This window comes from Aplysia californica, unplaced genomic scaffold (genome assembly GCF_000002075.1).
Source record: "Aplysia californica isolate F4 #8 unplaced genomic scaffold, AplCal3.0 scaffold00549, whole genome shotgun sequence".
Lineage (NCBI taxonomy): Eukaryota > Metazoa > Mollusca > Gastropoda > Aplysiida > Aplysiidae > Aplysia > Aplysia californica.
In genome coordinates this window covers 359,078-386,240 of record NW_004797819.1, presented here as the reverse complement: position 1 = coordinate 386,240, position 27,163 = coordinate 359,078, and the positions used below count along the sequence as shown (strand labels likewise).

General features: G+C 39.0%; 1 protein-coding gene across 1 annotated transcript; it reads left to right on the top strand.

Annotated features, from left to right (window-relative positions):
* Nucleotides 1–613: 613 nt before the first annotated feature.
* On the top strand, nt 614–13,495 carry LOC101862528 (transmembrane protein 183). Its single transcript, XM_005106675.3, has 8 exons — nt 614–816; nt 1,413–1,502; nt 3,337–3,480; nt 4,819–5,008; nt 7,429–7,601; nt 8,867–8,992; nt 10,788–10,894; nt 13,061–13,495. Exons 1-8 carry the CDS (start codon nt 711–713, stop codon nt 13,229–13,231), a joined length of 1,107 nt encoding a protein of 368 aa, XP_005106732.1. The 5' UTR covers nt 614–710; the 3' UTR covers nt 13,232–13,495.
* The last annotated feature ends 13,668 nt before the right edge of the window (nt 13,496–27,163 follow it).

Genomic DNA, 27,163 nt, shown 5'->3' with positions numbered 1-27,163 from the left:
CACACACACACACACACGTGCGCGTGCACACACACATGCACACTCACACACACACAAGCACGTGCGCGCACACACGCACACACACACACACACACACACACACACACAAACACACACACTCACACACACACACCCGCGTGCACACAAAAAATCCTCCCAAAACGCACGCATAATCTTATCTTTGAAAATTGGGGAAAAAATAGCCCTTCATTTACTAAAACATGCACCGGTAGAACAACAGAAACAAAAGCCTACCTTTAAATAATTTACCTGAAATATTTTACTTTCCTGTAAATACAGATCTGTTTGTGTTTATAAATCAACAACAAAAATTATAAATCTTAATTTATAACAAAAAGGCAAACTTTTGCTAGGCTAGTCAGCAGTCGCCTTTTGGTCTTTAAATGATTATAATTGCTGTGAGAGACCACTGTTCTAAGATTCAAGCGTAGCCTACCTTTGCACTACACACGTTTCAGCCAAGTTCTCAAGAAAAGCATAGCCTGTTTTATGTGGAAGTATTAATTTATTGGTAAAATCTGAAACTTGTGACATGCCCACTGGATATACAACGAACTCGTCGAAATACCACTTTGCCGACGACCTGGCTTCGCTCTCGGTCGTTGTATCGTAGACTACCAAGATGGCGCCGCCCATGTATTGCACCACTTTACCTGCGGCAACATATTTGTCATCCTTTAGTTGCAAAGATGGCCTCAACAGATGAAGACTGGGATTATTCTAGTGAAAGTGAGGACGAAATGCCGAAGGACGGCAGGAAGGGGAGAAAGCGGCAGGGACTACTTCAAACGTCAGGTCTGAAAGTAGCCTGTTTGACTGTTTGTGATGAATGTTTTTATAGTTTATGTTTTGGTTTTACCGGCTCGTTCTTCTATGCAATTCTAGATCTAACTCTCGGTTCTCTGCTTTAGATTCTAGATCTAGATCTAGATCTAGATCTACTGTCACTGTAACTCTGTGTGACGTTTAAATTCCTTCAGACCCAGAAAGAGATGCAACTTGCTTTACTTTTAATTTTATCAGATGTAACATCTAAATCTCTGCCCTGCAGTCTGCAGTCCTGAGAAGAATAGGACTGATGTGGTGCTAGCGGCTAGCGTGTCGTACGAGGCAACTAAATGGCCTGGCGAACCAGGTAGTGACTCCTGAAACAGAGTCATCCTGCCTCCAGGTCGGGGGTTGAGTCACAAGGCTAACAACCTTTCTCGTAAAAAGAACCTGTTACAGAAACTCATACAAGTAAAAACCATAGATCTCTGCATGGCACATGATATATGCTATTAAACGTAGAAAGGACGCAAACTAATTTTTCTTGGAATCTGCAAGTTGTGTGAAAAGAAAAGGGTGAATTTTAGTCAGTTCATGTCATACATTTTTAACCTTTTTTCCAGATCTCAAACTGCAGGATTTTGCAGATTGTTCCATGCCCCAGTCATGTTCTCGGGTCAAGAAGTCTGTGGTCAGTGCAACAGCACCAGCTGGTGAGTAGCTCCCGGCAAAAGCCCAGTTATTGTGAGACAAATGGAGTTGTGATTTGTAGACGAACAGTTTTTACAAAAATGGAAGTTGCCCCCTTTTTGCTGCTTGACACCCTTTTTCTCCACTAAGCCATCTTGTTGTATTTTTGAAGACTCGATCAAAACAACGAGATTACAGTGTCATTTTACACATCTTGATCTAGCGAGAGGTTCCTCAAGTGGGCATGCTATATGATGAAAAAGAAAGTGAAGGGCTCTGTATTTCCTTGACCCCATATATGCTGAACTACAATAAGCGGCCATATTTTTATTTACTTTTAGTAAAAGTGTTTATATATATAAAAGTGTTGAAGATTCTAGGTGTTTCATCTAGATTAACTAGAGATACAAATTACAAAAATAAGAGAACTTGGACAAATAAAGATGATAGATGTTTGATTGGAAAGAAGGAGCAAGCCACACCAGACCATACACCAACCACCTACGACCTATTCTGAGGTCCAAAGAGAAATATGTGAAGGGTGCTGACTAAATGAGTTACTTCTCGGATTCGAGCCCTATGGAAATCGCTACATCACGCTTATAGGTGAAGTTTTTACAATTTATAACTATGAAATAATATAAGGCATGCTTTACTTAAAGAATATGACATCAATAGAAAATCTACAAATTTGGCCTGGTGTTGATTTTGGGCTAATATCTCCATTTGTGGATTGTGAGAAGTAACTCATTTTGTCAGCACGCCTCACATATGTAACAAAATGATGGGTACTAATAACTGTGGGGTTTTGCAGAACATGATTTCTGTTGTTAGTACAATGACTGGTTTGGAAATGACCGAGATATTAATTTAAATGAGACTATGTCAGGTTTTCTTTGCTGAAATGTATTTCTTTTTTCTTTCTTTTGGTTCATTCTCAAACACTATTATAATGCTTCTTTACCGTAATCACCTTCCTATTACATATACTATCTTGTTGTATCTTGATTTGTATACAAGGAAAAGAATTGAAAAAATGGAGTATCAGGATATTAATGCCAAATAAGAAAGGTTGTTTGAGTTTTGATGACAGAAATTCTGAAAAGAAAAAAAAAAGGTAAAATATTTTTTGCCTGCATCAGCTGTCTGGTAGGTGTGGTATGCGTTTACCTCTTAGTAAATTTTTTGAAACGTTGTTACTATTTTCAGAATTTTTTCATGGCAAAATGTGTCTGTCATCCTCTTGAGTGAAACTACAATTTGACGTCAATTGCTGACATCCATATTATTTTTAAGAGAGGTAAACATTCCGTATTATGAAAAATTACAATTTGTGAGTCAGCGTGGTGGCAGGCTCTCGTCAATTTTTGGACATGTAGAGTTATTGGTATCATCTTAAAGCTTGTTTACTTGTCTTTATTTGGATGAAAAAAATATCCATTTATCTTGAAAACAAGTCAAGATATTTGCGAAAAAAGGTGGGGGTCACCTGTTTTCAGAGGTAAAATTAGAGAGAAAATGGCCGCCAAAGATTAGTTATTTCCTTAGCTTAAGAGTCCATAGTAACTGAAAATTTATTTTTTTGTGCCTTGAATCAACGTTTTTGAGAAAAATCCACTCAAAAATGAGTTTTTAAATGGGCATGAAAGGTGTTGAGCCAAAAAACTAAAATTTGATAAAAATTCACAAACCTGCGGAAAAATGCCAGTTTCTTCACTTTGATTATTTTGACGAGAGCCTGATTCCACCACACTGTCTCACATTTGACTTTGTCAATTGCTGGCATCCATATTATTTTTAAGAGAGGCAAACATTCCGTATTATGAAAAAATTACAATTTCATTGTCTTATTCACAGCACTACCAAAGGCTTCAAGTGGACAAAAGTTTGTGGAAAAGGAGGAAGAGGAGCTGAACTGGTTTGAAAAAGAGCTGGAAGACTTTGTTATTGATGACCAAGCTCAAGGGGGAGAAGAGGAAGAGGATGTAGCCATTGCCAACAGTACGTTATAAACCATTTGGGGAAGGGGATGGGGTTGGTTATTTAAAAAAATGTTTGTGGTTTTTTTTCAGGGCTGGTCATATGTTTCGATTGTTCAATTGTTTTACAGAGTGCAGTTGCAGCAATGCTGTTTTTCTTTCTTTTGAAAAAAAATTCATTTATTTGTTGTTATAACTTTAAAAGCTGAAACAAAGGCTACCTGGGGGATTCTTTCATAGAGAATAGAATTATATCAACAAAATCCAGATGTTTCTGTTTTTTACTTCAAGCCCCCCCCCCCCCCCCCCCCCCGAAAAAAAAAAAAAGATTAGAGGAACAATTATTATCCTCAAAGTTCAGTTTCTGTTTAACCCCATATTAATTGTCTATGAACTGTCTTTTTTGTTTGGAAATGCAATGCAACTTTGTCAATTTTTCAGTCAGTTTCACAATATCCCAGGAGCATGGTATAGAAGTACTCAATATGTGGGAGTTTCTTGCCCTTCCTGTAATGTTTTTCTCAGTGTAAGGACAGGGGATCGCCCCTGCAGGTGGGAGGCCCCATAGTTTTACTATGGGGGAGTAAAGAATACACCTGCCGTGATACTGCGTGTCGTAAGAGGCGACTAAAGGTGCATAGGTCTGGCCACCTGAAAAGTGACAGTTTGCGGAGGGCCAACTGCCTGACCCAGTAAAAAAGGAAAGTTATAGAAACGCGAACAAACATGCCGTGTTTGTTCGTGGCCTATATCCTGCCCCAAGGTGAGAAAGGCAATAATGATGATGACAGGGGATCTCTTCTTTTGTGTCTGGACGTGAATGTATGTATGCACAACTGGGAACAAATAGCCCGAACACGGAAAAATTGAAATTACGGACAGCTCCTACGATTTGTCGTTCCCCGACTCGTGTCTCCTTAATCTTTCGTTATCAGGTAACCCGAATTATGGACGTGTCGAACACATTTATCAGTCCACGACATTGTCATTGTGTCATTGTCATTGTGTGAAGGACCGACATCACTGCACAAGAGGCATTCCCATTAGCGCTCCGTCCCCTGAAGAAGCACATCTCGAAGTGTGTAGATGCTGACGGTTCCAAGCAATGGTTGATTCCATATCCTTCTGCTCCTCCCACTCAGTCTTGAACTTCTGCAGGCCACGACATGTTTGAGTTATCCATGGCTGACTGTACAGGGGAAGGGATAAGAGTGCGCTGGTTAGGTTGTTTCGTTTTGGTCATTTGTGTGGTCTCCTGTTTGGAATTTGATCATGGTGTTCCGATCGAACAAAAGTTATTTGTAAGAACTCTGCTGTACATATTGATCAGTGATAAGGTTTGCTCCTATTTCTTCAACAGAGAAACCCGAAGGAAAGAAGAAGAAAGTCAAGAAAGAAGAAGACAAGACTGGATATGTCTACCCACTGGATTTTTGGTACATTTTGTCCTCCTACATAGACCCGGAAGACATTGGGCGGTTCTCGGGACTGTGCAAGGCTTCTCACTCAGTCACTCAGCTGGCTGGCTTCTGGAGGAAACTGTACCACAGGTTCGTCATTGTTGCTGGGCCCTCCGTCCATCCACCCATGCCTTAACAGCAGGACGTATAGAATGGAAAGCTGTAGAAAAACAGTATGCTCAAATTACTTTTGGTAAACAGAAGGGGATGGGTAAAGAAAACTGTCTACTATTAAAAAAATTTTTTTTTTCATTTTCTCCCTTTTCTTTTTGTTCTTTTTGTATCTTTTATATTTCTTCTTTTTCTTCTTCTTCTTTTTTTTCTTCATCTCTCCTCCTTGCCAGAACTTAATTTTATAGAAGTAATTACCTGTGGTCCCTTCAGTCCACGTTGCGTCTGATTTTACTCGTATATACATGGCTGTTTTTCCATGCAGAATATTAACCACCTTGCCTTCAGGTAGCCGCAGACAGTTTTCAGTTGAACCGTTTATTTTTCTGATTGACCAGGGAATTTTTTTGTTTTTCAGTAGGGATTCCTTGAAAATTTTGCCTGGGCGCCCAGGTACCCCAAATCTGCTATTTTTTCCCTTTTAACTGCCAAGATATTTTGAATGTTCATGGGGGTGACAAGGATATTTCATAGTTTTTCTTTTTTTGTTTGAGATTGCTAGTTGTTGAATCTTCCGTGACACGCCCCAGATTCAGTCTCGCCAACTGTCCCGAATTTCCCGAGACTGTCTCGGACTCGGCAATCAGGAACCTAAGAGCCTTATGAGATACACTACTTCTACACAACACCAAAACGAGTCCCCCTTGATGTGATTTTGTTTGTTATTGCGTGACTTGATGTCTTAGTATTTGAGGTCCCTGATAGGGTTTTCAAAAAGTTGGCAAGCCTGAAAATTATTCATTGCCTCAGTCAGCTTCATCCCATCATCAAGCCCTGGCATGAGATAGAGGAAAGCATCTTCCGCTTTAGCAAGATGAAGAAAACTAAAGATATGACCATATTATGAAAGCAGTTGATATGGGAGTTTTTGTTATATTTCTCTTTACTTCAGTATCTGTGAGCACAATATTTTAAGTTTGCAATATATGTGAGGCAGCGTGGTGGAATCAGGCTCTCGTAAAAAATAATCAAAGTGAAGAAACTTGCATTTTTTCGCAGGTTTGTGAATTTTTATCACATTTTTGTTTTTTGACGCAACACCTTTCATGCCCATTAAAAAACTCATTTTTGTGTGGATTTTTTCTGAAAACCGTTGATTAAAGGCACAAAAATGTAAATTTTCAGTTACCATGGACTCTTAAGCTAAGGAAATAACTAATCTTTGGCGACCATTTTCTCACTAATTTTACCTCTGAAAACAGGTGACCCCCACCTCCCTTATTTGCAAATATCTCGACTTGTATTCAAGATAAATGGATATTTTTTTCACACTCATAAAGACAAGTGAACAAGCTTTAAGATTATACCAATAACTCTACATGCCCCAAAATTGAAGAGAGCCTGATTCCACCACGCTGCCTCACATATCTTTTGTTGCTTCTGTGCTGTGAACTAATGTGAAGCAACCAGCCTGTGTCTCACATTCTCATATGACCTTATGCCATTGCGAGCGCCATAGAACTTTTACCAAACAATTAGTTACCAGACTTAATCAACCCCCCGGGGTAGTGCCTCTGACTGAAGTGTCTTTAGGCCATTCCCAAAGGGGGGACATTTCTCGTTCATGCACAGTAGAATTGTAAATGGGCTGATTCAGCAATGTCACGCTCATAACTGTGCCTTATCTACAACAGGGAACTGCTGCTTTTTCTTTCTTAATCCTTACTATCGTCATTTTTTCCTCTACTTCTTTTGTATGTTTATCACACTCTTGTGACCAGCTATTTCCGGGGTGCCTTGAAAGTCGAAACAGACTTTGTGCTGTTGAAGCTAGAGAGGTGAGCAGAGTAAGCCTGATTCCCTGTAAAGACTTCTCTGTTGACATCATCCCCTTGGAGCTCCTATGACCTTATGCGGTTGAGTGTGCCGTAAAACCTCTACTAAATATTAATTAAAAAAGACATAATCATCACTGTGCATTGATGAAGTCTTCCTGAACTCAGAGAGTATGTGTGACAAGATGGAGCCACCTACTCGGGCTATCATAGGTCAAATGGTCAGAGACAAGGTTCTACAATATTCATCATAATCATCATCATCACCAGACTTTCTCATCCCGCGCCGGCGGAGTCTATAGACCACAAACAAGAGCTCTCCGTGTACCTCTCCTGTCCTGTTCTTTGTCTCCTTCCCTCGCCGCTGGATCAGAAAAGTAAAGTAAAGTAGTCTCCTTCCCTGTCCAGCTGTATCCCATCTCCCTTTAGGGCGGAATCCGAGTCCCTCCTCCGAGTACTTATTGGCCTTCCCCTCTTTCTCTTCCCTTATGGGTTCCATCTTAAGGCGTAGTGGATAATATTAATTGTTTTATACAACAGTATTGTTTTATCTTTATTCTCCAGATATTATGCAGGTCGTGCAGATCCTCTCCCAGAGTTCCTGAGGCCGTCGGCCATGGAGAAACTCCACGGTTTGCGGGCTCGGGTGATTCGCACAATGTTCCGCATCTATCCTCCTCTGGCGGCCCGTGTGGCCAGCAAGGGTCCCATGGAGGATGAGCCACATGATCTCAAAGGTACTGTCAAAATTGTTCAAGATGGCCACCATTTGTTGAGGAGAAGTGTAGGTGTCGTAGACAGGTGAACATCTTGGGCAGTGTCATTATATGAAAATACCCAAACGGGGAGGGGTGAGGGGGAAGTGGTCATTTGTACAGGTGATTGTCTTAGTCAAGTGGCTGGTAAGAGTAGGTTCAACTGAGTGATATTTGAACCATTTACAAATGTGAGGCTGACACTGCAAATTATTCTTTTACAGTGTTTTGTGTCATCTTTCCCGAAACAGAGGTTTGCAGGCAAATAATGATGTCACAGATTTGCTTTGCAAAAATAAAGCAATGATGATCGTCTCTGAGTTTAGCAGAAATAACGTCAGCTAATACATTTTTTTTTTGCACATTTTCTTTCTAATCTTTTGTACCTTATTGTATACCCCGTGAAATTTGCCTTAAAGGAAACCTAATATTTCTGAGGACGAATCTCACATCATAAATGTTACCTTGAGAAATCTGATTTTTACTCGTAATATTGCTTCAGATCCCAGCATTAATTGCAGTTGAAACTGTCTGAGGTGGCCAGCCCTGGATGAGGAGAAAAGTGACTGTCTTAGATGGGTGGATATCACAGTTATTAAAATGTAAAAAATACAGAAGGGAGGAGATGGGAAGTGGCTATTTGTACAAGTGATTGTCTCAACTGTATTTCCAACAGGACTTGACCACTGGGCTTTTAGTGTTTAAGTTTCCGAAAAAAGATAGGGAGACAAATAATCCATCATTGAACATCGATCTTCCTCTGTGGTGGAATCACACAAAATCTCTTGAGTTTGTACCATATCGACTACTCAGTGTAAGATGCGGTCATACGTCACTTTTCAAGTGGCATATAGTGGAGTTGTACACATAGCAGTGGATATGCATAACACAAAACAATTTTTTTTAAAAACCCTTCTCCAATAAATTATGGCGCTTGACAACATTTCTGGCAGCCAGCCTTGCAAACAAATTTTTTCCCTGTAAGGCTCCCCGCACACACTTTAGAAAAATTTCCACTCCTTGCACCGCCTTGAGTATGCAAATGAAGCTGCTTTCACTTGATTGTAGTGTTTCCGAGATGAGAAAAGTGTAAAAAATCCCTGGTATATGTGAGTGACATGCCAATGTTTCTGTGTTTTTAGTTGCATGTTTTAAAAAAAATTTAAAAGATTAAATTTCAATGGTTGGAATAAACAAATGATTTAAAAAATCTGGGTACACGGTTTTCGGTATCTTTCCCCTCACAGGTCACCGCTGTCTCCTGGCCTGGCACCAGCCGGCCACCAAAGGGTGGCAATTTTGCTTCAAGTTCCAGAAACCTTCTCTACAGGCCCTCAGCAGTCGTCCAGTCAGCAAAGAGGATGTTTATAACGGTAAGCTTCATCATCTTCTGTTTCTTCTTCTTCTTCTTCTTCTTCTTCTTCTTCTTCTTCTTCTTCTTCTTCTTTTTAAAAAAAATTATTTTTTGTTGTCCCTTGGCCATTTCTATGAGATTGACAGCATCTGATTAGCAGAAAAAGGTGGGTATGATAGTGTCCAATAGTGTATTACGTGCATAAGTATTATAATATGTAACTATTACAGATACAGATTCAAGAATTAAATATCTGTATGTTAAGAATCTGAGAGCAACGATGGTTTTAGATACGATGGTGGTGGTGAGTGATGATGTGACATGGTGTTTATGTAAGCTTCTTCATCTGCTTCTGCTTGCCCGTGCTGGGACTCTGGAAAAGTCAGCTGTAGGCTGTTCTTAAGACAGTGCATCTGGGCTTTACATATGTGAGGCAGCGTGGTGGAATCAGGCTCTCGTCAATTTTTGGGCATGTAGAGCTATTGGTACCATCTTAAAGCTTGTTCACTTGTCTTTAATTGGATGAAAAAAATAGCCATTTATCTTGAATACAAGTCGAGGTAATATTTGCGAAAGAAGGAGGTGGGGGTCACCTGTTTTCAGAGGTAAAATTAGTGAGAAAATGGCCGCCAAAGATTAGTTATTTACTTAGCTTAAGAGTCCGTGGTAACAGAATGTTTACATTTTTTGTGCCTTTAATCTACGTTTTTCAGAAAAATTCACACAGAAATGAGTTTGGTTATGGGCATGAAAGGTGTAGAGCCAAAAAACAAAAATTCGAGAAAAAATCACAAACATGCGGAAAAATGCAAGTTTCTTCACTTTGATTATTTTGACGAGAGCCTGATTCCACCACGCTGCCTCACATATATACCTTGGAGTCTGCTGAAGGCAGACACGGTCAATCGGAAATCGGCAGTAAACAGAAAGGAAATAAGACCCTCAGTTTTTCTCCTTCTACTTGAGCAACCTCTCTAAACTGAAAACCTGGAGAAACTTAAGAAAATTGGAGGTCCTGCAGATTTCAGTTTGAGCGGACTCCACTGTATATATATAGATCTATATAGCCTATTTTCATACGAATGCTATCCTTTATTTCACGATGAAAACGATTCTAGAACAAGAATATTCTTAATTTTACATTTCTTGCATTTTTTTTTTCCTTTACAGTACAGGTCTTTATGTATTCTCTGTCTTCTAGTATTGCTTCTCATAGACTTGCTAATGTTGAAGAAAAATTAACTTTCAAGACTATTATGTCAACTCTTAAGCAGGGATGCCAAATGTCCGCGTTTTTCCGTCGTGTTTTTTTTTTTTCATCCTTTGGAATTGCAAAGGAAAGGGGGAGAGGTAAGAGAGAAAATGTTTTTGTTTTTGTTTGTTCATTTAAAAGCTTTACAAGGTTCGGTTTAGGTGAGATGTGATGCTCCGCTCATTTTCAGGGGTTTTAAAAAAAAAAATCATTTGGCGTCCCTGCATAAGTCAGGGGGAGAGAACTCTGCTAAACATTTCTCATGTTTTCGCAAGACTGATTTGAATAGCTTAAATTTATCGAGTACAAAAAAATGTATGTAAGAGGTTTGAAGAGGAGTTAATTGACCTATACCTACCATCTTGACAGCAGCCGCATGGGTAGATTCGGAGTTTTGGTTTTGAAAAGTTGTCAGCCATGCTTTTCCACATCACATTTTGAAGCTTTGCCTGTACTTGCTTTATGTATTTTGTGTATTTGAATGAACTTTTTTCTGATCTCTTTATCTCTTTTCCTCTTTTCCTTCTTCTACCCCCCCCCCCTCCCCTTGTTTTGTTTGCAGGTTATGACGATTTATTTTATCACCCGGACGAAGGATGCTCTGTCCTACAAGTGACCTGCTGCCATTTTTCCTCCGTTGCTTCCGTCATGGGACTTTTACTTAATCAGGTCTGTATCTAAAGGGCACGCAATATACATTTCTTAGGTTACGGTACTTTAGATGACAATTCATGTTACAAATTCCGTTATTTGTAGAATGAAAGAAGAACAGGAAAGAAGATAGAAAGTATCACTTTACCCATCGATTTTGTTAGAGGATTAGTGGTACACTTTATAACTATAAAGTACGCTACATACTCCTCATGCTTAATTGTCAATCAGTGCTCTAGCCTTGTACATTCCTTTTTTTACCTATGGTTTTAAAGCTTAGTTGAACGAACCTGCTTTGACAACCACCTGTCCAAGACAATCACCTGTACAAAAGACCACTTTCCACTTCCTCCCTTTGATGGGTTTTTTTTTTCCTGTATTATAATAACACTGTCCAAGAGATTCACCTATCATTAGTTGATCAATTTGCTTCTTGACAATGGGTGGTCATCTCAAACTGTTTAAGTTTTGACTGTATTTCTTACTTGACTTGACCTGGAAATTCATAATGAAATTATGTTGTTTGTAGAATGAAGGAAAGAAAAGCCAAGAAGATAGAAATTATCACTTTATTTGTCAAATTTGAGAGGCTTCGCGGTACATTTTATAATTAATTATATGTTAACACTTTGCCATCACGAGGTTCATACAGTAAAACCCCTTGTCATCAAAGGCAAAGGCATTTTGGGGAAAATCCAAAGAAACTGGGTGGTAAAACATCGCCGGTTAGCGAGATGTGACGGTAAAGTGTTAAAGTAAGCTACATACTCATGCTTTATTGCTGATTGGCTATGTAGTCGTGCTGTTTTTTTTACCTTTAGTTAAAGTACTTTGCTCAAATATCCAGTCACCCCACATCTTGTAACCATTGCCACTTATTTATCATGGCGCTCATGTGACCTTATGCAGTTGCGAGCGCCGTAAAACCCTCTACTATAATTTTTTTAAAAAACTTATTTATCAGAGGTGCTGATTTTCCAGAGATAAATTCGGATTTTTGAATTTGTCTGGATTGTGTGATATGCTCCTGCTTTCACATTTGTTCATATCGTATTTAAATCTCTTTTTGCATGTCATATTGCTTTTTTATGTGAAAATAGTCTTGATACAAGATACGATATGTGTCACGACGTGGTGGAATCAGGTGCTCGTCAATTTTTGGGGCATGTGGAGTTATTGGTGTGGGGGGTTGGCGGGTGCTCTGGTGTGGTTTGCTTCTTCTTTCTTATCAAACATCTATCGTCCTTATCTCCCCTTCTTCTTTTTTATGTTCGTTACTCTCTTGTAACACCTCTAATCTTCTGGCGCTCGTATGACCTTATGCAGTTGCGAGCGCCGTAAAACCTCAAATAAAACTAAACAAACTAAGGAGTTATTGGTATCATCTGAAAGCTTATTCATTTGCTTTGCTCTCAATGAAAAAAAAATACCCATCTTTCTTGAATGAAGTCAAGATGCTTGCAATTGAAGGATGTGGGGTTGTCTGGTTTCAGTGGTAAAATTAGCAAGAAAATGGCTGCCAAAGCTTGGTAACTTCAATAGCTTGAGAGTCCTTGAAAACTGAAAAATGACATATTTTGGTGCTTAAATCAACATTTTTCAGTAAAAATTCACATGGAAATATGTTTTCATGTGGACATACAAGGTGTTGAGTCAAAAAACAAAAATGTTATAAAAGTTGCCAAACTGGCAGAAAAAGGCCTGTTTCTTCGATTTCATTATTTTGACGAGCGCCTGATTTCACCACGATGCCTCACATATGATCTGTGAATTTTGAGTCCCCGTGCGCATGTTTCCATTGGAGGGTTTTTTTTCGTAGCCAGTCAGCCCCTCTGATTTGTGGTCATCTGATGTGGAGTACGGTTTTCACATCCGATAACGGATGTATAGTACTCGTTCTTGCCAAGTGCTGCTAGTATTGAATTGTTAATGTTGTTTGGTTCATTTGTGTCGATTTGATTGTTTATTATGGATCTTGTACAATAGACCTGCCTGTGGAGGAAGGGCTGGCAGATAGGCATTATGTTGTAATATTTTTGTTAATAAATATTACTAAATGTGTAAATAAATCGACATCAGAATGACTTAGATTTGTTCATAAACAGCTATTAGGCCCCTATAATGAATTTGAGACCTAGTTGAGCAAAGTTCTCATAGCTTGGTGTTATCTTTTCTTCCCAACAGGTTTACGTCACCCTCAGCTCCGGCTTCCGCTACCACCGGCTGCGTCTGCACTTTGACTCCCGAGTCAACGCCTGCCACAACGCGCCGTCGGACGTGGTGGTTGTCCTGGACGATGTGCTGGCTATCAGAGTGATGCAGTGGTGGCACCCCAACTACCCCTTCACTTCTTGACCTTAGGGATTCGTGCTATTTGATCGTTTATTGTTATATCCCCTTGTTGTTGGTTAATTTATTATATTCCTTTGTTTTCGTATTCTTAAATAGGTATTGGAATTTAAATTCTTTTCAAAATTTTTTGCTCTTTGGCGTATCGACTGCTCCTTTTAAGACTCGGTTGTCATCAGAACTACCCTTCTCCCTCCGAGACCTAACTTCGACAACACACTCTACGGAACATTACAGCAACTGCATCAAACCTGCACTTATCACTACATGGCATTGGACAGAAGGCCGAGAGCCTAGATGTTGCTGGATCGATAACAACAACAACAAGACTCGGTTATACATCTTTTTTCAAAATGCTGCGTGGTAGAATCTGACACTTAGTAGTCGCTAGGAAAGAAGGAAGGAAGTAAGGAAAGAAGGGGAAGAAAAAAGACTTGTAGCTAGTCTCCCTAGGATAATGTTGGTTTGTATCCTTTCTGTGCATGGTGTCTGTTGTTAACACTTGGCTGTTCTATAGTGTTAGTCAAGATTTGTAACTCTTGCAGCATCAGTTCACTCCCTTCATGCGGATGGTGTCGGTCAATGTTCCTCTTTCCCCTCCTGTCGATCTACTTCCCTTTTGCTTGCACAGTTGGGCACAGATAACATGAATATGGAAAACTCGAAACCGAGGATAGCTCTTACAATTTGCCAAATGATGTCTCTTTGATTTTTCGTTGTATCGGTTTCCCCAAATGATGGAGTTGTCAAACACATTTCTCTACCCGAGAATAACAAAGTTCTCTCAGCTCAGTCCCTAGTTTGGAGAAAGTAGACAGAAAAAGTCTTGGGCTTCACAACTGGTCAAGCTTTTTCAAATGCAGTTCTTTGAATATCTTGATAACTACTCCCGAATAATCTACTATTCAGATAAAGCCGATAGAACGTTTGGTTTCAGACCTCATGGTCATAGTTACTCATAATGGCCAAAAATGTCTGATAATTCTTAGTAATTCTAAGGTAACGATCTGTCAATCCCGACCTGTGTAAGTTATCAGTGCCTAACTATAGAGCATCGGTTAACAGACTATAGAGCATCAGTTAACAGACTATAGAGCATCAGTTAACAGACTATAGAGCATCAGTTAACAGACTATAGAGCATCAGTTAACAGACTAGAGCATCAGTTAACAGACTATAGAGCATCAGTTAACAGACTATAGAGCATCAGTTAACAGCTCGATCGAGTGCACAGAAGCTCTCGGTTAGAGAAGATCCAAAGTAACTATGGCCGCCCCATAAGAGACATTACTCTAGAGTCCATTTTCTGTTCAAGGCTATTTGATGAGTCTCCCACAGGCTTCACATTTGAGGAGCTCAAGGAAAAACAGTTGTTACCACTCCTAATTGCATTTCTGTTTAACTGATGGTTGATTACTATTGTTTCGTTTCCCATTCAACTCCCAATAACAATAAACTAAACCATCAGTGACCATCAATGATTTATTTATAGAGGCACCCGCCATCCATGTCCAGGTGCTGTTTTAGAGGCACTCGCCATCCATGTCCAAGTGCTGTTTTAGCCATCAGTCAGACAGAAAAGAAGTTATGAGTCTATAAGCTTTTAAACTGGATACCTTCCTGATTTCTAGTTTTTGATAACACCCATTTTTCCCACTGAGCCCTTCTTTTGCTATCAAACATTGGCTGGGGGAAGCTAAAGTTTGTGCAAGTTTGAAGTTCATTTCTGAATCAGCAGCGGCTGAATGGCGATGCGACAGCGTGCAGCTGCTCATAGTCGCACGAGGGAAGTGTTTGTGATATTTTAACAAATTCAGTTTTTGTACAGCATGCTCAGAGAGTTACATTTAAAATGACTTTGTGTGAAGTGGAGTGGCTGTTGTTGAGAAAGTATCAGTGGTCATTCTACTTTGCTTTGTGAACTTTTTCTTGTTTTTCTTGTCGCTTTTCTGGTGCTAAATGACTGAATTTTTCGCCGTGTGTTTTTTTTTTCTTTCTCAGACAATTTTAGTAGAGACATCCATGTGACCAAGGTCATGTTCTTTGGAATTTGCTTACGGAATTACAATGAAACAATTATAATTTTCTTTTAAAATCGAGTTAAAATATTGTTATTTAAAAAGCAGTTTGTTTGCCTTGCTCAGAAGTTTAATCTTATCTCATTCTAGTTAGTCGTGTTGTGTGATTGCAAGTCCTCAATGTTTGGATTTGACAGTGGGTCTTTTTGTTTTGTTTTTTTTTGTACCTGGGGTGGGGGGTTGGGAGGTAAGACAGTCCTAGAAATTATAGTACATGAAAGGACATTGTCATTGCGTTCCGTAGATAAAACGGCAAAAGTCAAGAGAGCGTCCCTCACTTGACCCAATATCAATGAGTAACGAGTAGCCACCACACGACAGTTTGGGCCGCGTGTTATAAATCCCTCCCTCATTATTTTCCTAGGTAATTTCTCGTGACACTGGGGAAAATGGTTTTTATTCCAACTATATTGTATGGCTCTTTTCTTCTATGTAGACTATATTACGCTAAGCCTAATTGTGTAGATGTTTTCCGTACTTTGGACCACTCCAGGGGGTTTCAAGGGAGCATGGCCGGCCCCCTGCTTTTTCCTTTAATTTGATGTTTTGCAATTAGGTTGGGAATGTTTATGAAAATAATTGACTTGCAATAGTTTTAGTAACGGTGTGTCTGATCTGAGGCAAAAATTACAGCATATTTGAAGCCCCCCCCCCCCCAAAGCAGTGCATCTGTGTGAGGAAGTGGAAGTTGTTGTTGTTGTTGTTAGCGATCCAGTAGCATCTGAGCGTTAACTCTTCTGCATGATGCCATTCGGTAATAGCTGCATGTCTGTTCTAATTGTTGTTTTGAGGAGTAGAGGCAGTTACATGTGTCGGGTAGCTTGGGAAGAAAACGTCCCCTTAGATCAGTTAGTTTTCTACAGAAGAACAGATGATGTTCTACTGTCTATGGATGTGGAAGTAAAAATTCACCAGCTTCCCTTGTTTGCTAGTAACTTGTACTGGGGGAGGTAGAAATTAACAGCGTGGGACTACATGCGCTGAAGACGAGTTTTCGTTGAGGTACGTTCTCTTGACTTATTATACCGATAGAACATTCCATCATGTCTTCCCACGTTGCTGTCTCTCAACTCTGACCAGATCGTCACAAATACGCCACTGTTTGCTTTTGAGTCATTTGTTGTTGGTTTAATTTTTGTGTTATTTTGTTCGCTTCAATCGTAGACCTCAGTGAACACCATCACTCCAGCAAAAGAGAATTTTATTTTTATAAAATTTTACTTTTTTTGTGTTTTTAGTCCACATCTTCATTTTCTTAGTCAGTTTTGCCTTTCATCAGATCTCTAGAGCACTGAATGGCTGTTGAAGTATATGCGCCAGTGTCACTGGTGTAAGGATGAGACTGTTTTACTTGTGCGCAAAGGAGGTAGGCTCACCTCTTGCTCAGCATTGTCATTTGTGAGACGTACCGGTGAAATCAGGCGCTCGTCACAATAAGGAAATCGAAGGAAACGGCATTTTTCTTCCCGTCTTGAAATTTTTTCGAATTTTATAATTTTTTGACTCAACACATTTAATGTCCATTTAAAAACACATTGCTGCTGTGTGGCTTTTACTGTAAAACTTTGAACAAAGAAACAAAAAAATGTAAATTTTCAGTTTCCAAGGACTCTTAATCTGTGGAAGTCACCAAACTTAAGCGGCCATTTTCTCTCTAATTTTAGCTCTGAAACCAGTTGACCCCACCTCCTTCAAACGCTTATATCTTGACTTCTATTGAAGAAAGATGGATAATTTTTTAAATTGAAAGCAAGACAAATAAACAAGCTTTAAGATGATACCAATAACTCCACATGCCCAAAAATTGACCAGCCCCTGATTCCACCGCGTCATGATACATTTTTATCGAGTATGTTCGTCTTTCTACTGGGACGTGTCCGACGCAGTCCTTTTGTCTGTCTTTCTTCTGGGATGGTATATTCCTTTCAGCCTGATTCGGCGCCACAGAAGAGGTTGAAATGGAGTATATTGTTCAAATTGGTTTTTTTTTTCATGAGTTAATTTTTTCTGCCCTTTTAGCTCCGTCGTATGGGAGATGGGGTTTAAATTAGAAGTCACGCCACTCGAATAATTCTGTTTTGCTAGAGAGCTTGTATAAGTATGCTTCCCAAAGCCAAGCACAGGAAAATACTTAAATAAAAAAGCCAAACTGCATATAGTGACATTTTTTTCCAGGTTTGAATGTCATATTTTAATTACTTACTTGTCTTACTTGTCTTACTTGTACACTGTGTTGGGGGTCACTGCAGTCGGAACATGTCCATCTCTGCTCTCCTCCTCCCCCCCCCCCCCCCCCCCCCCCCCCCCCCCCCTCTTCAGGCTCCTTCCCAGAGTCTGTCATATTTTAATCCTCTGTACTTAATGGTACAATTCAAAATTGTCACTAGTGGCCAACCATTGTAAAGGACAAAAGTGGACAACGTCTTGCTCTTAGACAGATGGATTCTTATACAGTGTCATTATAATGTGAACAAAAAAACAAAAACGAGGGGGATGGGGGAATTGGGTAGTGGCCGTTTGTACAGAGATGCTTGTCTTAAAGAGGTGGCCGTTAGCAGGTTTGACCATAATTTTAACTTTCTTCTAACTAAATACTATCCATTTTGGTTACTCTAGACTGTAGAGGAATGGTGAAATGCATTTTCCAAATCAATTTCATTTTCAGAGTTTATAAATCAAAAGGATGTCTCAAACGAATTGCTGCTACAAGTGTCTTGACATCGAGAAATGTTGTTGAAAATAGCTGTGCTGCAGGGACCCTTGAATATTGAAAATCTAGGAATTTTTTAGCTAGAGGTATCTTAACTGATTCAGCCCGTAGCACTGCCGCTCACAGCGTCTGACTGTCTCCTGTGTTTTGAAGCAGGCAGAGCTGCTAAGAGTGGCTCTCGTATATTACTCCCTTTCTTCACATCACTTTCATCTCTTCTTTTTTCCTTACCGCTTACATTTCAACCCTTTTTTTTTTTAGTGTCATTGAAAAGTATTTTTTATTCTTTATGTCACATATAGGGTTTTATCAAATTTAGGTGTTTTAAAATTAACTTTTTGTGAGACCACCCGTAAAGTCACGAAGCGATCAAAAATTATTTGCGTCGGGAGTAAAAATTGTCTGTGGGCTGAATCTGTTAACTTCCTGAGATGTTTCTTTAACTTACCGAACCAAAGTTGATCCCATAAATGTAACAAGAAGCTGAATTGGGTGGTTGCAGAACTAAGGCGAAATTTTATTTTTTTGTGTAAATTGAATTATTTCACTGACCATTTTTCTTCTACAGATTGTCATAATAATTGGTGATTACCATGTTTCATGTATATATATATAATTGTTCAATTATCTGAAGTGAAAAAGTTATTGTTTTTCCACTGCTTTTTTGGGGAAAAACACAGCGACAATATCAAAACAAAATGTGAGGCAGCGTGGTGGAATCAGGCTCTCGTCAAAATAATCAAATTGAAGAAACCTGCATTTTTCCGTAAGTTTGTGAATTTTTATCAAATTTTTGTTTTTTGGCTCCACACCTTTCATGCCTATTTCAGAACCCATTTCTGTATGAATTTTTCTGAAAAACGTTGATGAAAGGCACAAAAAATGGAAATTTTCAGTTACCACGGACTCTTGAGCTAAGGAAATAACCAATCTTTGGCGGACATTTTCTCACTAATTTTTCCTCTGAAAACAGGTGAACCCCACCTCCTTCATTCGCAAATATCTCCACTTGTATTCAAGATAAATGGACATTTTTTTCATCCAAATAAAGACAATTGAACAAGCGTTAAGATGATACCAATAACTCTACATGCCCAAAAAACTGACGAGAGCCTGATTCCACCACGCTACATCACAAATAATATTTAAATCTTATTAAATAAGGTTAGTAATTAATCAATAAAAAAAAAAAGGAATCTTATCATTTACATGTTTATAATTGAGTTTGACTGGGTTGTATATTATGGGTTGAATCTTGTGATGTGAATGTGATATTTATTAATAATGACAATAATTATTATGATGCAAACATTTTAGTTTTTTTGTGGGTTTTTTTCATCCTTTCTGTGTATGATTGTTTCTCTGATGTTGCTCACCCACCGGGGCAGTGCCACTGACTGTAGTGTCTTTAGGCCATTCCCAAAGGGGGGACATTTCTCGTTCAAGCATAGTAGAATTGTAAATGGGCTGATTCATGTCACGCTCATAACTGTGCCTGATCTACAACAGGGAACTGCTGCTTTTCCTTTCCTGATCCTTACTATCGTCATTTTCCTCTACTTCTTTTGTTTGTTTGTCACTCTCTTGTGACCTGCTATTTCCGGGGTGCCTTGATAGTTGAAGCAGACCTTGTGCTGTTGAAACTAGAGAGGTGAGCAGTCTAAGTCTGATTCCCTGTAAAGACTTCTCTGTTGACACCCACCCTTTAGCGCTCATATGACCTTATGCAGTTGCGAGCGCCGTAAAACCCTCTACTATTTTTTTTTTTAAATTAAAAAATGATGTTGCTCTTTTCTGGGGAGCAGATCTGCATTGCTTGTATTTTAAAATCCTGGCTCTGTTGTAAATGTGATTTCACTCAATGTCCCCTGGCGTCGGTAGCCTAGTGGTTAGGCTACCGGACTCGTAATCGTGAGACTGCGGGTTTGGGAGTTCGAGCCTGAGCTCGGTCCGACGTTGTGTCCTTGGGAAAGGCACTTTACACGAACTTCCCACTTGGCTGGGTCCTATCGGAGACGGACGTTAAACTAGGAGGTCCCGCCCCTTAAATAACCTAATGGTGTTGATAGGGGCATTAAACCCATATCATTTCATCATTTCACCATTTTTCAATGTCCCCTCATAGTGTGATGAAATATTTTTGTTTGTTGGTTTTTCTCTTCTCTTGTTCTAGTATCTATTTGTGGTGGCCGAATTTTGCTATTCAAAAGGCTTTTTAATGGCTGCGTCGATCGACGTTCAGTTTTCGCCTAAAGATTCCTTAAGATATTCTCCAGATCATGACGCCCTTCGTTTTTTCCCTCAGTTTTGAGACAGCTTTGCAGCAAAAAACTAACTTTCTTTATTTCGCTTTTGTAGGCCGACGCTTCTGTCTCTGTAATTTTAGAAAATCCGCCAGGTTTGTTTATTTCAAGTCGTACTTCCGTTCGATATTATCGCACATTATCGCGCAATACTGAGCGCTATTTTAAGTGTGTGACCCGTATAGACCTAGATCTAAGTTTAATTTTCAGGTTTTCATTAGTTTCGTTTAGATCTGATCTTGGGAAAGTCCGTCTTCAAAGACGACATTGTAAACAAGTGAGAGACTTCCGATCACTAGCTGTGCGTACTGTTCCTCAATGACTCAATTTTTTAAATTCCTTTCATCGAAAGGGGACCCAGCTAGTTTTTTTTTAAAGAGGGACAGGATTACGTCACAAATTTATTGGATGTTATGATTTAAACATTTCAGTTGGATAGATGGTCAGAACAATAATACAATTTTCTGCTTTTGTGGGTGAATAGTTTGATGGATGAATGAAGTTACTGAAGGGGGGGGGGGGGTAGAGGTGGGTTAATAGAGGTAATTCAGAGAATGATTGTGTGACTAGGGCTCAGCGTGAGATGAATGAAATAATCGTGAGACAAAGACCCAGAAGTCATTTGGAACATTTAGAAAAGAATAAAAGGCTCTCTGCCCTAAGCCGACAAAATGCCTGTTCTCATTTGTGGCTCCATATTTTTTTAATTTGCTAAATTGATGTCCTGATCATTTCGTAAGAAAGCCTTTTTCGAGTGGTCAGGCTGACGAAATGCCTTTTTAGCTCGAGACTGCTGTGAACTTTTTTTGAAAAGGGTTTTGTCAGCGTATGACAGCTCTGTTGTTGCTGCATGGCATGGGGTCATCTCTTTCTGTTCTGTTATTATGTCAGCTAAGGTCGCAACCTGTCCAAGGTAACCACAGATTGTTGAGGAGAAACGTGGTCATCTTACGTGATCCTTTTTGGCAGTGTCATAATAATAATAATAATAACAATAATAATAATAATTATGGAGAAAAAAAACGCAAAGTCGTAAGTGGTTGTTTGTACGGATGATTGACTTGGACAGGTTGTCGTCAGAGCAGGTTCAGCTGTATTTCTACCCGTCTGCTGGGACATTTCAGTAACCCATTTTCAGCACTTTTTAAGGACCCCCGGGCAAATGTTGAGTTCCTGCGTGCTGTCGGCATCGCTGACCGTTTATGAAGCCACAGCGCCAGAAGAGAGAGAGAGAGAGAGAGAGAGAGAGCTGTATTTCTGCTTAACCGTTTCGTGACAGCTCCGGTGTCCAACGTTGTGTGCCAAGACACCGCCCTCCCATACAATGTACGTCGTAAAATCCGCCGACTACACCAGTCGCGTGGACCTTACTTCGTACGCCGTACAGGATTTTATAACTGCACTAACAATAGCTTTGAACGTCCTGGCTGGCGAAAATTGGGTGCCGTAAAAGTTGGAAAAACTGTACGACGTCACAATTAAAGGGGTTAAGTCTCATCTGAGATAAATGTTTGTTTAAAAGAAAACACTTTGAGTGAGGGTGTCACTTTTCCACAGAACCTGTTGCTTCCCGGGAAGCTGAGAATGTTTCGGAGTGTTCTATGGTCTGCTGGGGTAATAATATAGTGTAAAGCGCATAGAGCCTGCTGCTGAGCGGGGATATGCGCTATACAAATGCTATCTATTATTATTATTATTATTATTATTTCTGTCAGAAATTGAGAATAATGAATAATGTAAACTATTACATCTGTCTCATATGTAACAGAATGATGAACTTGTCTCCGCTTTTGTTGTATCCGTCATATGCATCATTCATAACATCGGAGAGAGAGAGAGTTTAAGAAAAGTCTAAAGACGCATTTGTTCAACACCATCGTTTGTTAGTACATTTTGTACGTGAGAATCTGTGATTATGTGTGGGACTGGGAATAGTATATGTGTGGTGTGTGTGTGTGTGTCTGTACGTGTGCGTGTGTTTTGTTAAATGGTCTCATAATAATATGCATTTTATGTCCTTTCATTCGTCAGTTAAGTTGAGTGATAATTCTGCATTGTATAACGCTTAAAGCTTTCTGGGATTAGGCACTATGTTAATTCCCATTATTGTATTATTATTATTATTATCATTATTATTTGTTTTCTTCTTAGTGTGTGTTAAGTTTGAGGAATGACATAAGATTAGGGTGGCACAGTAAAATTTGCTCAACTAGGTCTCAAATTCATTATAATAGTTGTTTATGGACAAATCTAAGTCATTCTGATGTCGATTTATTTACACATTTAGTAATATTGATTAACAAAAATATTACAACATAATGCCTAGCTGCCAGCACTTCCTCCACAGGCAGATCTATTGTACAAGATCCATAACAAACAATCAAATCGACACAAATGAACCAAACAACATTAACAATTCAATACTAGCAGCACTTGGCTAGGACGAGTACTATACATCCGGTATCGGATATACATCCGGTATCCGATGTGTAAACTGTACTGGACATCAGATGACCACAATTATTATTATCATCACTGCTATCTTCTGCCAGTTCTGAGCGTTTTGCTTAAACCGTAATCAAAATCATTATCTTGTTAGGGTAAAAAGTTTGGAAGATTAATATGATGCCTGGCGGTTATGAAGTATATTTTACGCGTGAGAAAGCCTTGAGACACCAGTGCTGGCAATTTCTAATGCCTTTGGTCCCGTCACCAAATGTCTTCGAAAGACAAGTGGGTTTTTTCATGCCACCTCACATTCCAGCAGATGTTGATCAACTTTTATTATTTTCAAGTGAAATGAGTTTTCGTTTTTTTTTTTTTTTCTTAGCTTAAACCAACCGTCCAGTAAAGGGATATCGTTGGTTTCCATAGAGATAATGGTTGCATTTGAAAATGTTATTGTTTTCATTGTTAGTCCTCAGTGGTGTTTTGAGCTGAGAGTGCCAGGACTAAGAGTATTTAAAGGGCGGCCAGTCCATGCAAAATAAAACTGTAGCAGTGACACACAACACGTGTGGATGATTAGGCCTACCTGCCGAAAAGTTTTTAGCAATGATAGAGCCATTAAAAGTTGGGGGGGGGGGGGGGGGGTTGGGGGGGGGGGGGATTAGAGGAAGGTTGCCTGTACCAAAAAAAAAGTAAAGACTGACTTTTTCTGTACCTGCTTTGAATTTTTTCAGCAGGTCATCATCTCTACTTTACAAGTGTCACTGCGGTTTCATTTTTCATGGAATGGCCTTGTTGTATTACAAAATAGTGTTATTATTCCATCTCCTGTGTACTTCCTCAGATATGATCTGTAGAAGTCTCAGACAGTTTTTTACTTTTTCCAGCCTTGACCAGTCTGTTTTTTCCCTTTACCAGCTCCGCCCCTTGAAGGGCATTATATTCAAATGTGGGGCAGCGCGGTGGAATCAGGCTCTCGTCAAAATAATCAAAGTGAAGAAACTTGCATTTTTCCGCAGGTTTGTGAATTTTTATCAAATTTTTGTTTTTTGGCTCAACACCTTTCATGCCCATTATAGAACTCATTTCTGTGTGGAATTTTCTTAAAAACGTTGATTAAAGACACAAAACTGTAAATTATCAGTTACCACGGACTCTTTAGCTCAGTAAATAACTAATCTTTGGTGGCCTTTTTCTCACTAATTTTACCTCTGAAACCAGGTGACCCCACCTCCTTCACTGGCAAATATCTCGACTTTTCATTGAAATAAAGAAAAGAGAACAAGCTTTAAGATGACACCAATAACTCTACATGCCCAAAAATTGACGAGAGCCTGATTCCACCACGCTGCCTCACACATATGTGAAGACTTTTTTAATGCTCCAATGTACCAAAGATAACGATCAAGTGCATGTCGGAACCATGTAAAATGTAACGAGATAGGCACTCTGTGAAGTTAATTGGCTGACATTTTTTTTTTTTTTGTGGTGCTTTGAGCTTGAATTATCCACAAGACGGATTAATCAGACATTTTTCTTTGTGCACATGTTTCCGAATCTTTTTGTCAAAGGTGCTAATACTTTTTCATAATGGTAGTGGTCACTCATTGCCTTCACTGTTTTCCATTGTTATAATGACATTCTAGTCTCCGGCCATGCTTTTAATGATTACTGTTTGTAGTATATAGTAATATAATACGGTTTAAAAAGTTATCTGGCAGTCTGTAATCTCTCAAGAACTTTATGTTGAAGCCAAGGATTCACACTCCCTCTGTTGTTACAATAGATTTATTGCTCTGCAATTCAATTTTTTTTGAAAACTTGGCAATCTACATTTCACAGATTTCCTGATGCATAGGCCTAGCTTGTTTTGGCCTTTCTTCGTTTTGAGATGCTTTTTTTTTTTATCCGAGGCAGATTTTGCATTATGTTGAAAGCTTCCATCGAATCAATTTTTTCCTGTTATTTTCACACCAGGAGAAGTCTTTTAATACATGTCCATTTCAGTGTAAAGTACGCTGGTCGTTTATTTCAGATGAGGAAATGGGATGTTGTCTTCTAGAATAAGTGCTTATCATGATCATTTTATTTTTGTTGTTACGATAATTATTTATTTATTTACGTTTGACACAATTCAAGGTCCTCTGTAACTAACAAATCTTCACCCTTTATGTGTCAAAACTATTGTTTGGTTGTGTAAGAGCCCATTCTATTTAACCCCTTGGTGACAGTTCCCGTACACCATACGTCCTCTACGTTGTGCGCCAAGATGCCGTCCTCCCGTACGATGTAAGTCCTAAGATCCGCCGATTGCGGCAATCGCGTGGACCTTACTACGTACACTGGACGAGATTTTATAACTGCACTATAACAGCTTTGAACGTCGTGGCTAACAAAAATTGGGTGCAGTAAAAGTTGGGAAAACCATACGTCACAAAGGGGTTAATACATTAACCTGTCACTTGCAATCGTGCGTTCATAATCTTTTTTCTAATTAAACTACAGACATCAATCAAAATCTGGATCAAGGACAGTACAGAAGTGTTCAATTGAGAGAAAGGTCAAATTATGTTCATTAAAAACATTTTTATTTTCCTGCGGTGATGTGGTTATGGGTTTATGCATGGTGCTGTAGTGATAGTGATATGATCATGCGTATGATTTGTATGAAGTTAAAATGTCACATCTATAAAAATTCTGATTTTCAGTTATGGTCTCTTCTGCGTGCTTTTCGAGATCTTTTCTTTTTTTTTTTTTAAATCTTCTTTCGTGGCTTCCAAACACAACTTAAGATAGTTAAGATTTTGTCTCAATTGTCGCATTTGATAAAACTGAATTCCTGCCTTTCAAAGTTTTCGAAAATAATTTTCTCACTACATGGGCCCTCTAAAATAAAAATGCATCCAGTAAATCTGAAGGAATTTTGTTACTGTACTTGAATATAATTTTGCTGGGTTTTTTTATTTTCTCAAGTGCAACGACTATAGCGTGTGATGGTTACAAACTTAAAGCTTTGTGAAAAGTTGTTTCTGAATGTACATCAAATATTGGGTTTTTCAAGACAGACGATCAGATGATTGTCAATATGTGTGTCGTACTAGAAACGTATTTCGAAATAATACCCGTCAAACTGGCATTTGATGAATGAAGATTTGAAAAGAAGTGCTGATTGTAGGTGGGGTTGGAAGCCTAGTGGTTAGGATACCAGAATCGTAACCGTGAGATTGCGGGTTGGGGGGTTCGAGCCTCAGCTCAGTCCGACGTTGTGTCCTTGGGAAAGGCACTTTACACCAATTTCCCATTTGGCTCGGTCCTTTCAGATATGGATGTTAAACTCGGAGGTCCCACCTCATAAATAACCTAATAGTGTTTATAGGTGCATTAAGCCTATACCATTTCACCATTGTCAGTGCGGATTTTTCTCATGCAGATGATAATCTGTCGCAGTTGTGATGCATTTTTTCTTGTCAGTTTGTTCATGTGAAAGTGCTTAGTCAGCTACTTGCATTTTTTAGTTCCGGGATGTTTTTGAGTGTCCTAAGGTCTGCTAGGGTAATAACATAGATCGTAAAGCGCATTTATGCTTGCTGTCGAGCGGGGATATGCGCTATACAAATGCTATTTATTATTATTATTATTATTATTTTAATGTATTTTATATATATATATGTATATGATATGAAATTTACCTCTGGAAAATACTTTGACATTCTGATTCAATACAATGAACACTGCTGCTTCCGTTGGTCATCATCTGATGTTTGATAACTGTTGTGCCATGGCCTCGCGACTCTCATGCATGGACGCTGCGTTGTGATTCTAAGTGACTGACATCTTTGTAGAATCTTGTGCTTTAAGTAGAGAGTCTCAACTCATTAAGGATTTATTTAGATTCATATATATATATATATCAACCTTTAACAGAAAATTTCGAGTGAGTGGGGTTTTTTTTGTGTTTTTTGTTTTTTTTGTATTTATTTTTGTTTGTTTAAGGTAAGGGATGGATGGTTGGCAGGTTCTCTGATGTGGTTTGTTCCTTTGTTTTTCTATTAAACAATGTATGTATGTGTGAGGCAGCGTGGTGAAATCAGGCGCTCGTCAAAATAATGAAAGTAAAGAAATTTACACTTTTTAGCTGATTTGACCATATTTTTTAAAATCGAAATTGTGTTTTTTAGCTCAACATCTTGTATCCATCTAAGATTAAGAACCCATTTCAGTGTAAATGTTATTGAAAAGCTTTGAATAAAGGCATAAAAATGTACATTTTCAGTTTCCACGGTCTCTTAGGCTTTGTAAATAACCAGTCTTTGGCAGCCATTTTCTCACTAATTTTACCTCTGAAACCAGGTGACCCCAACTCATTCAGTCGCAAATATCTCGACATGTACTTCAGATA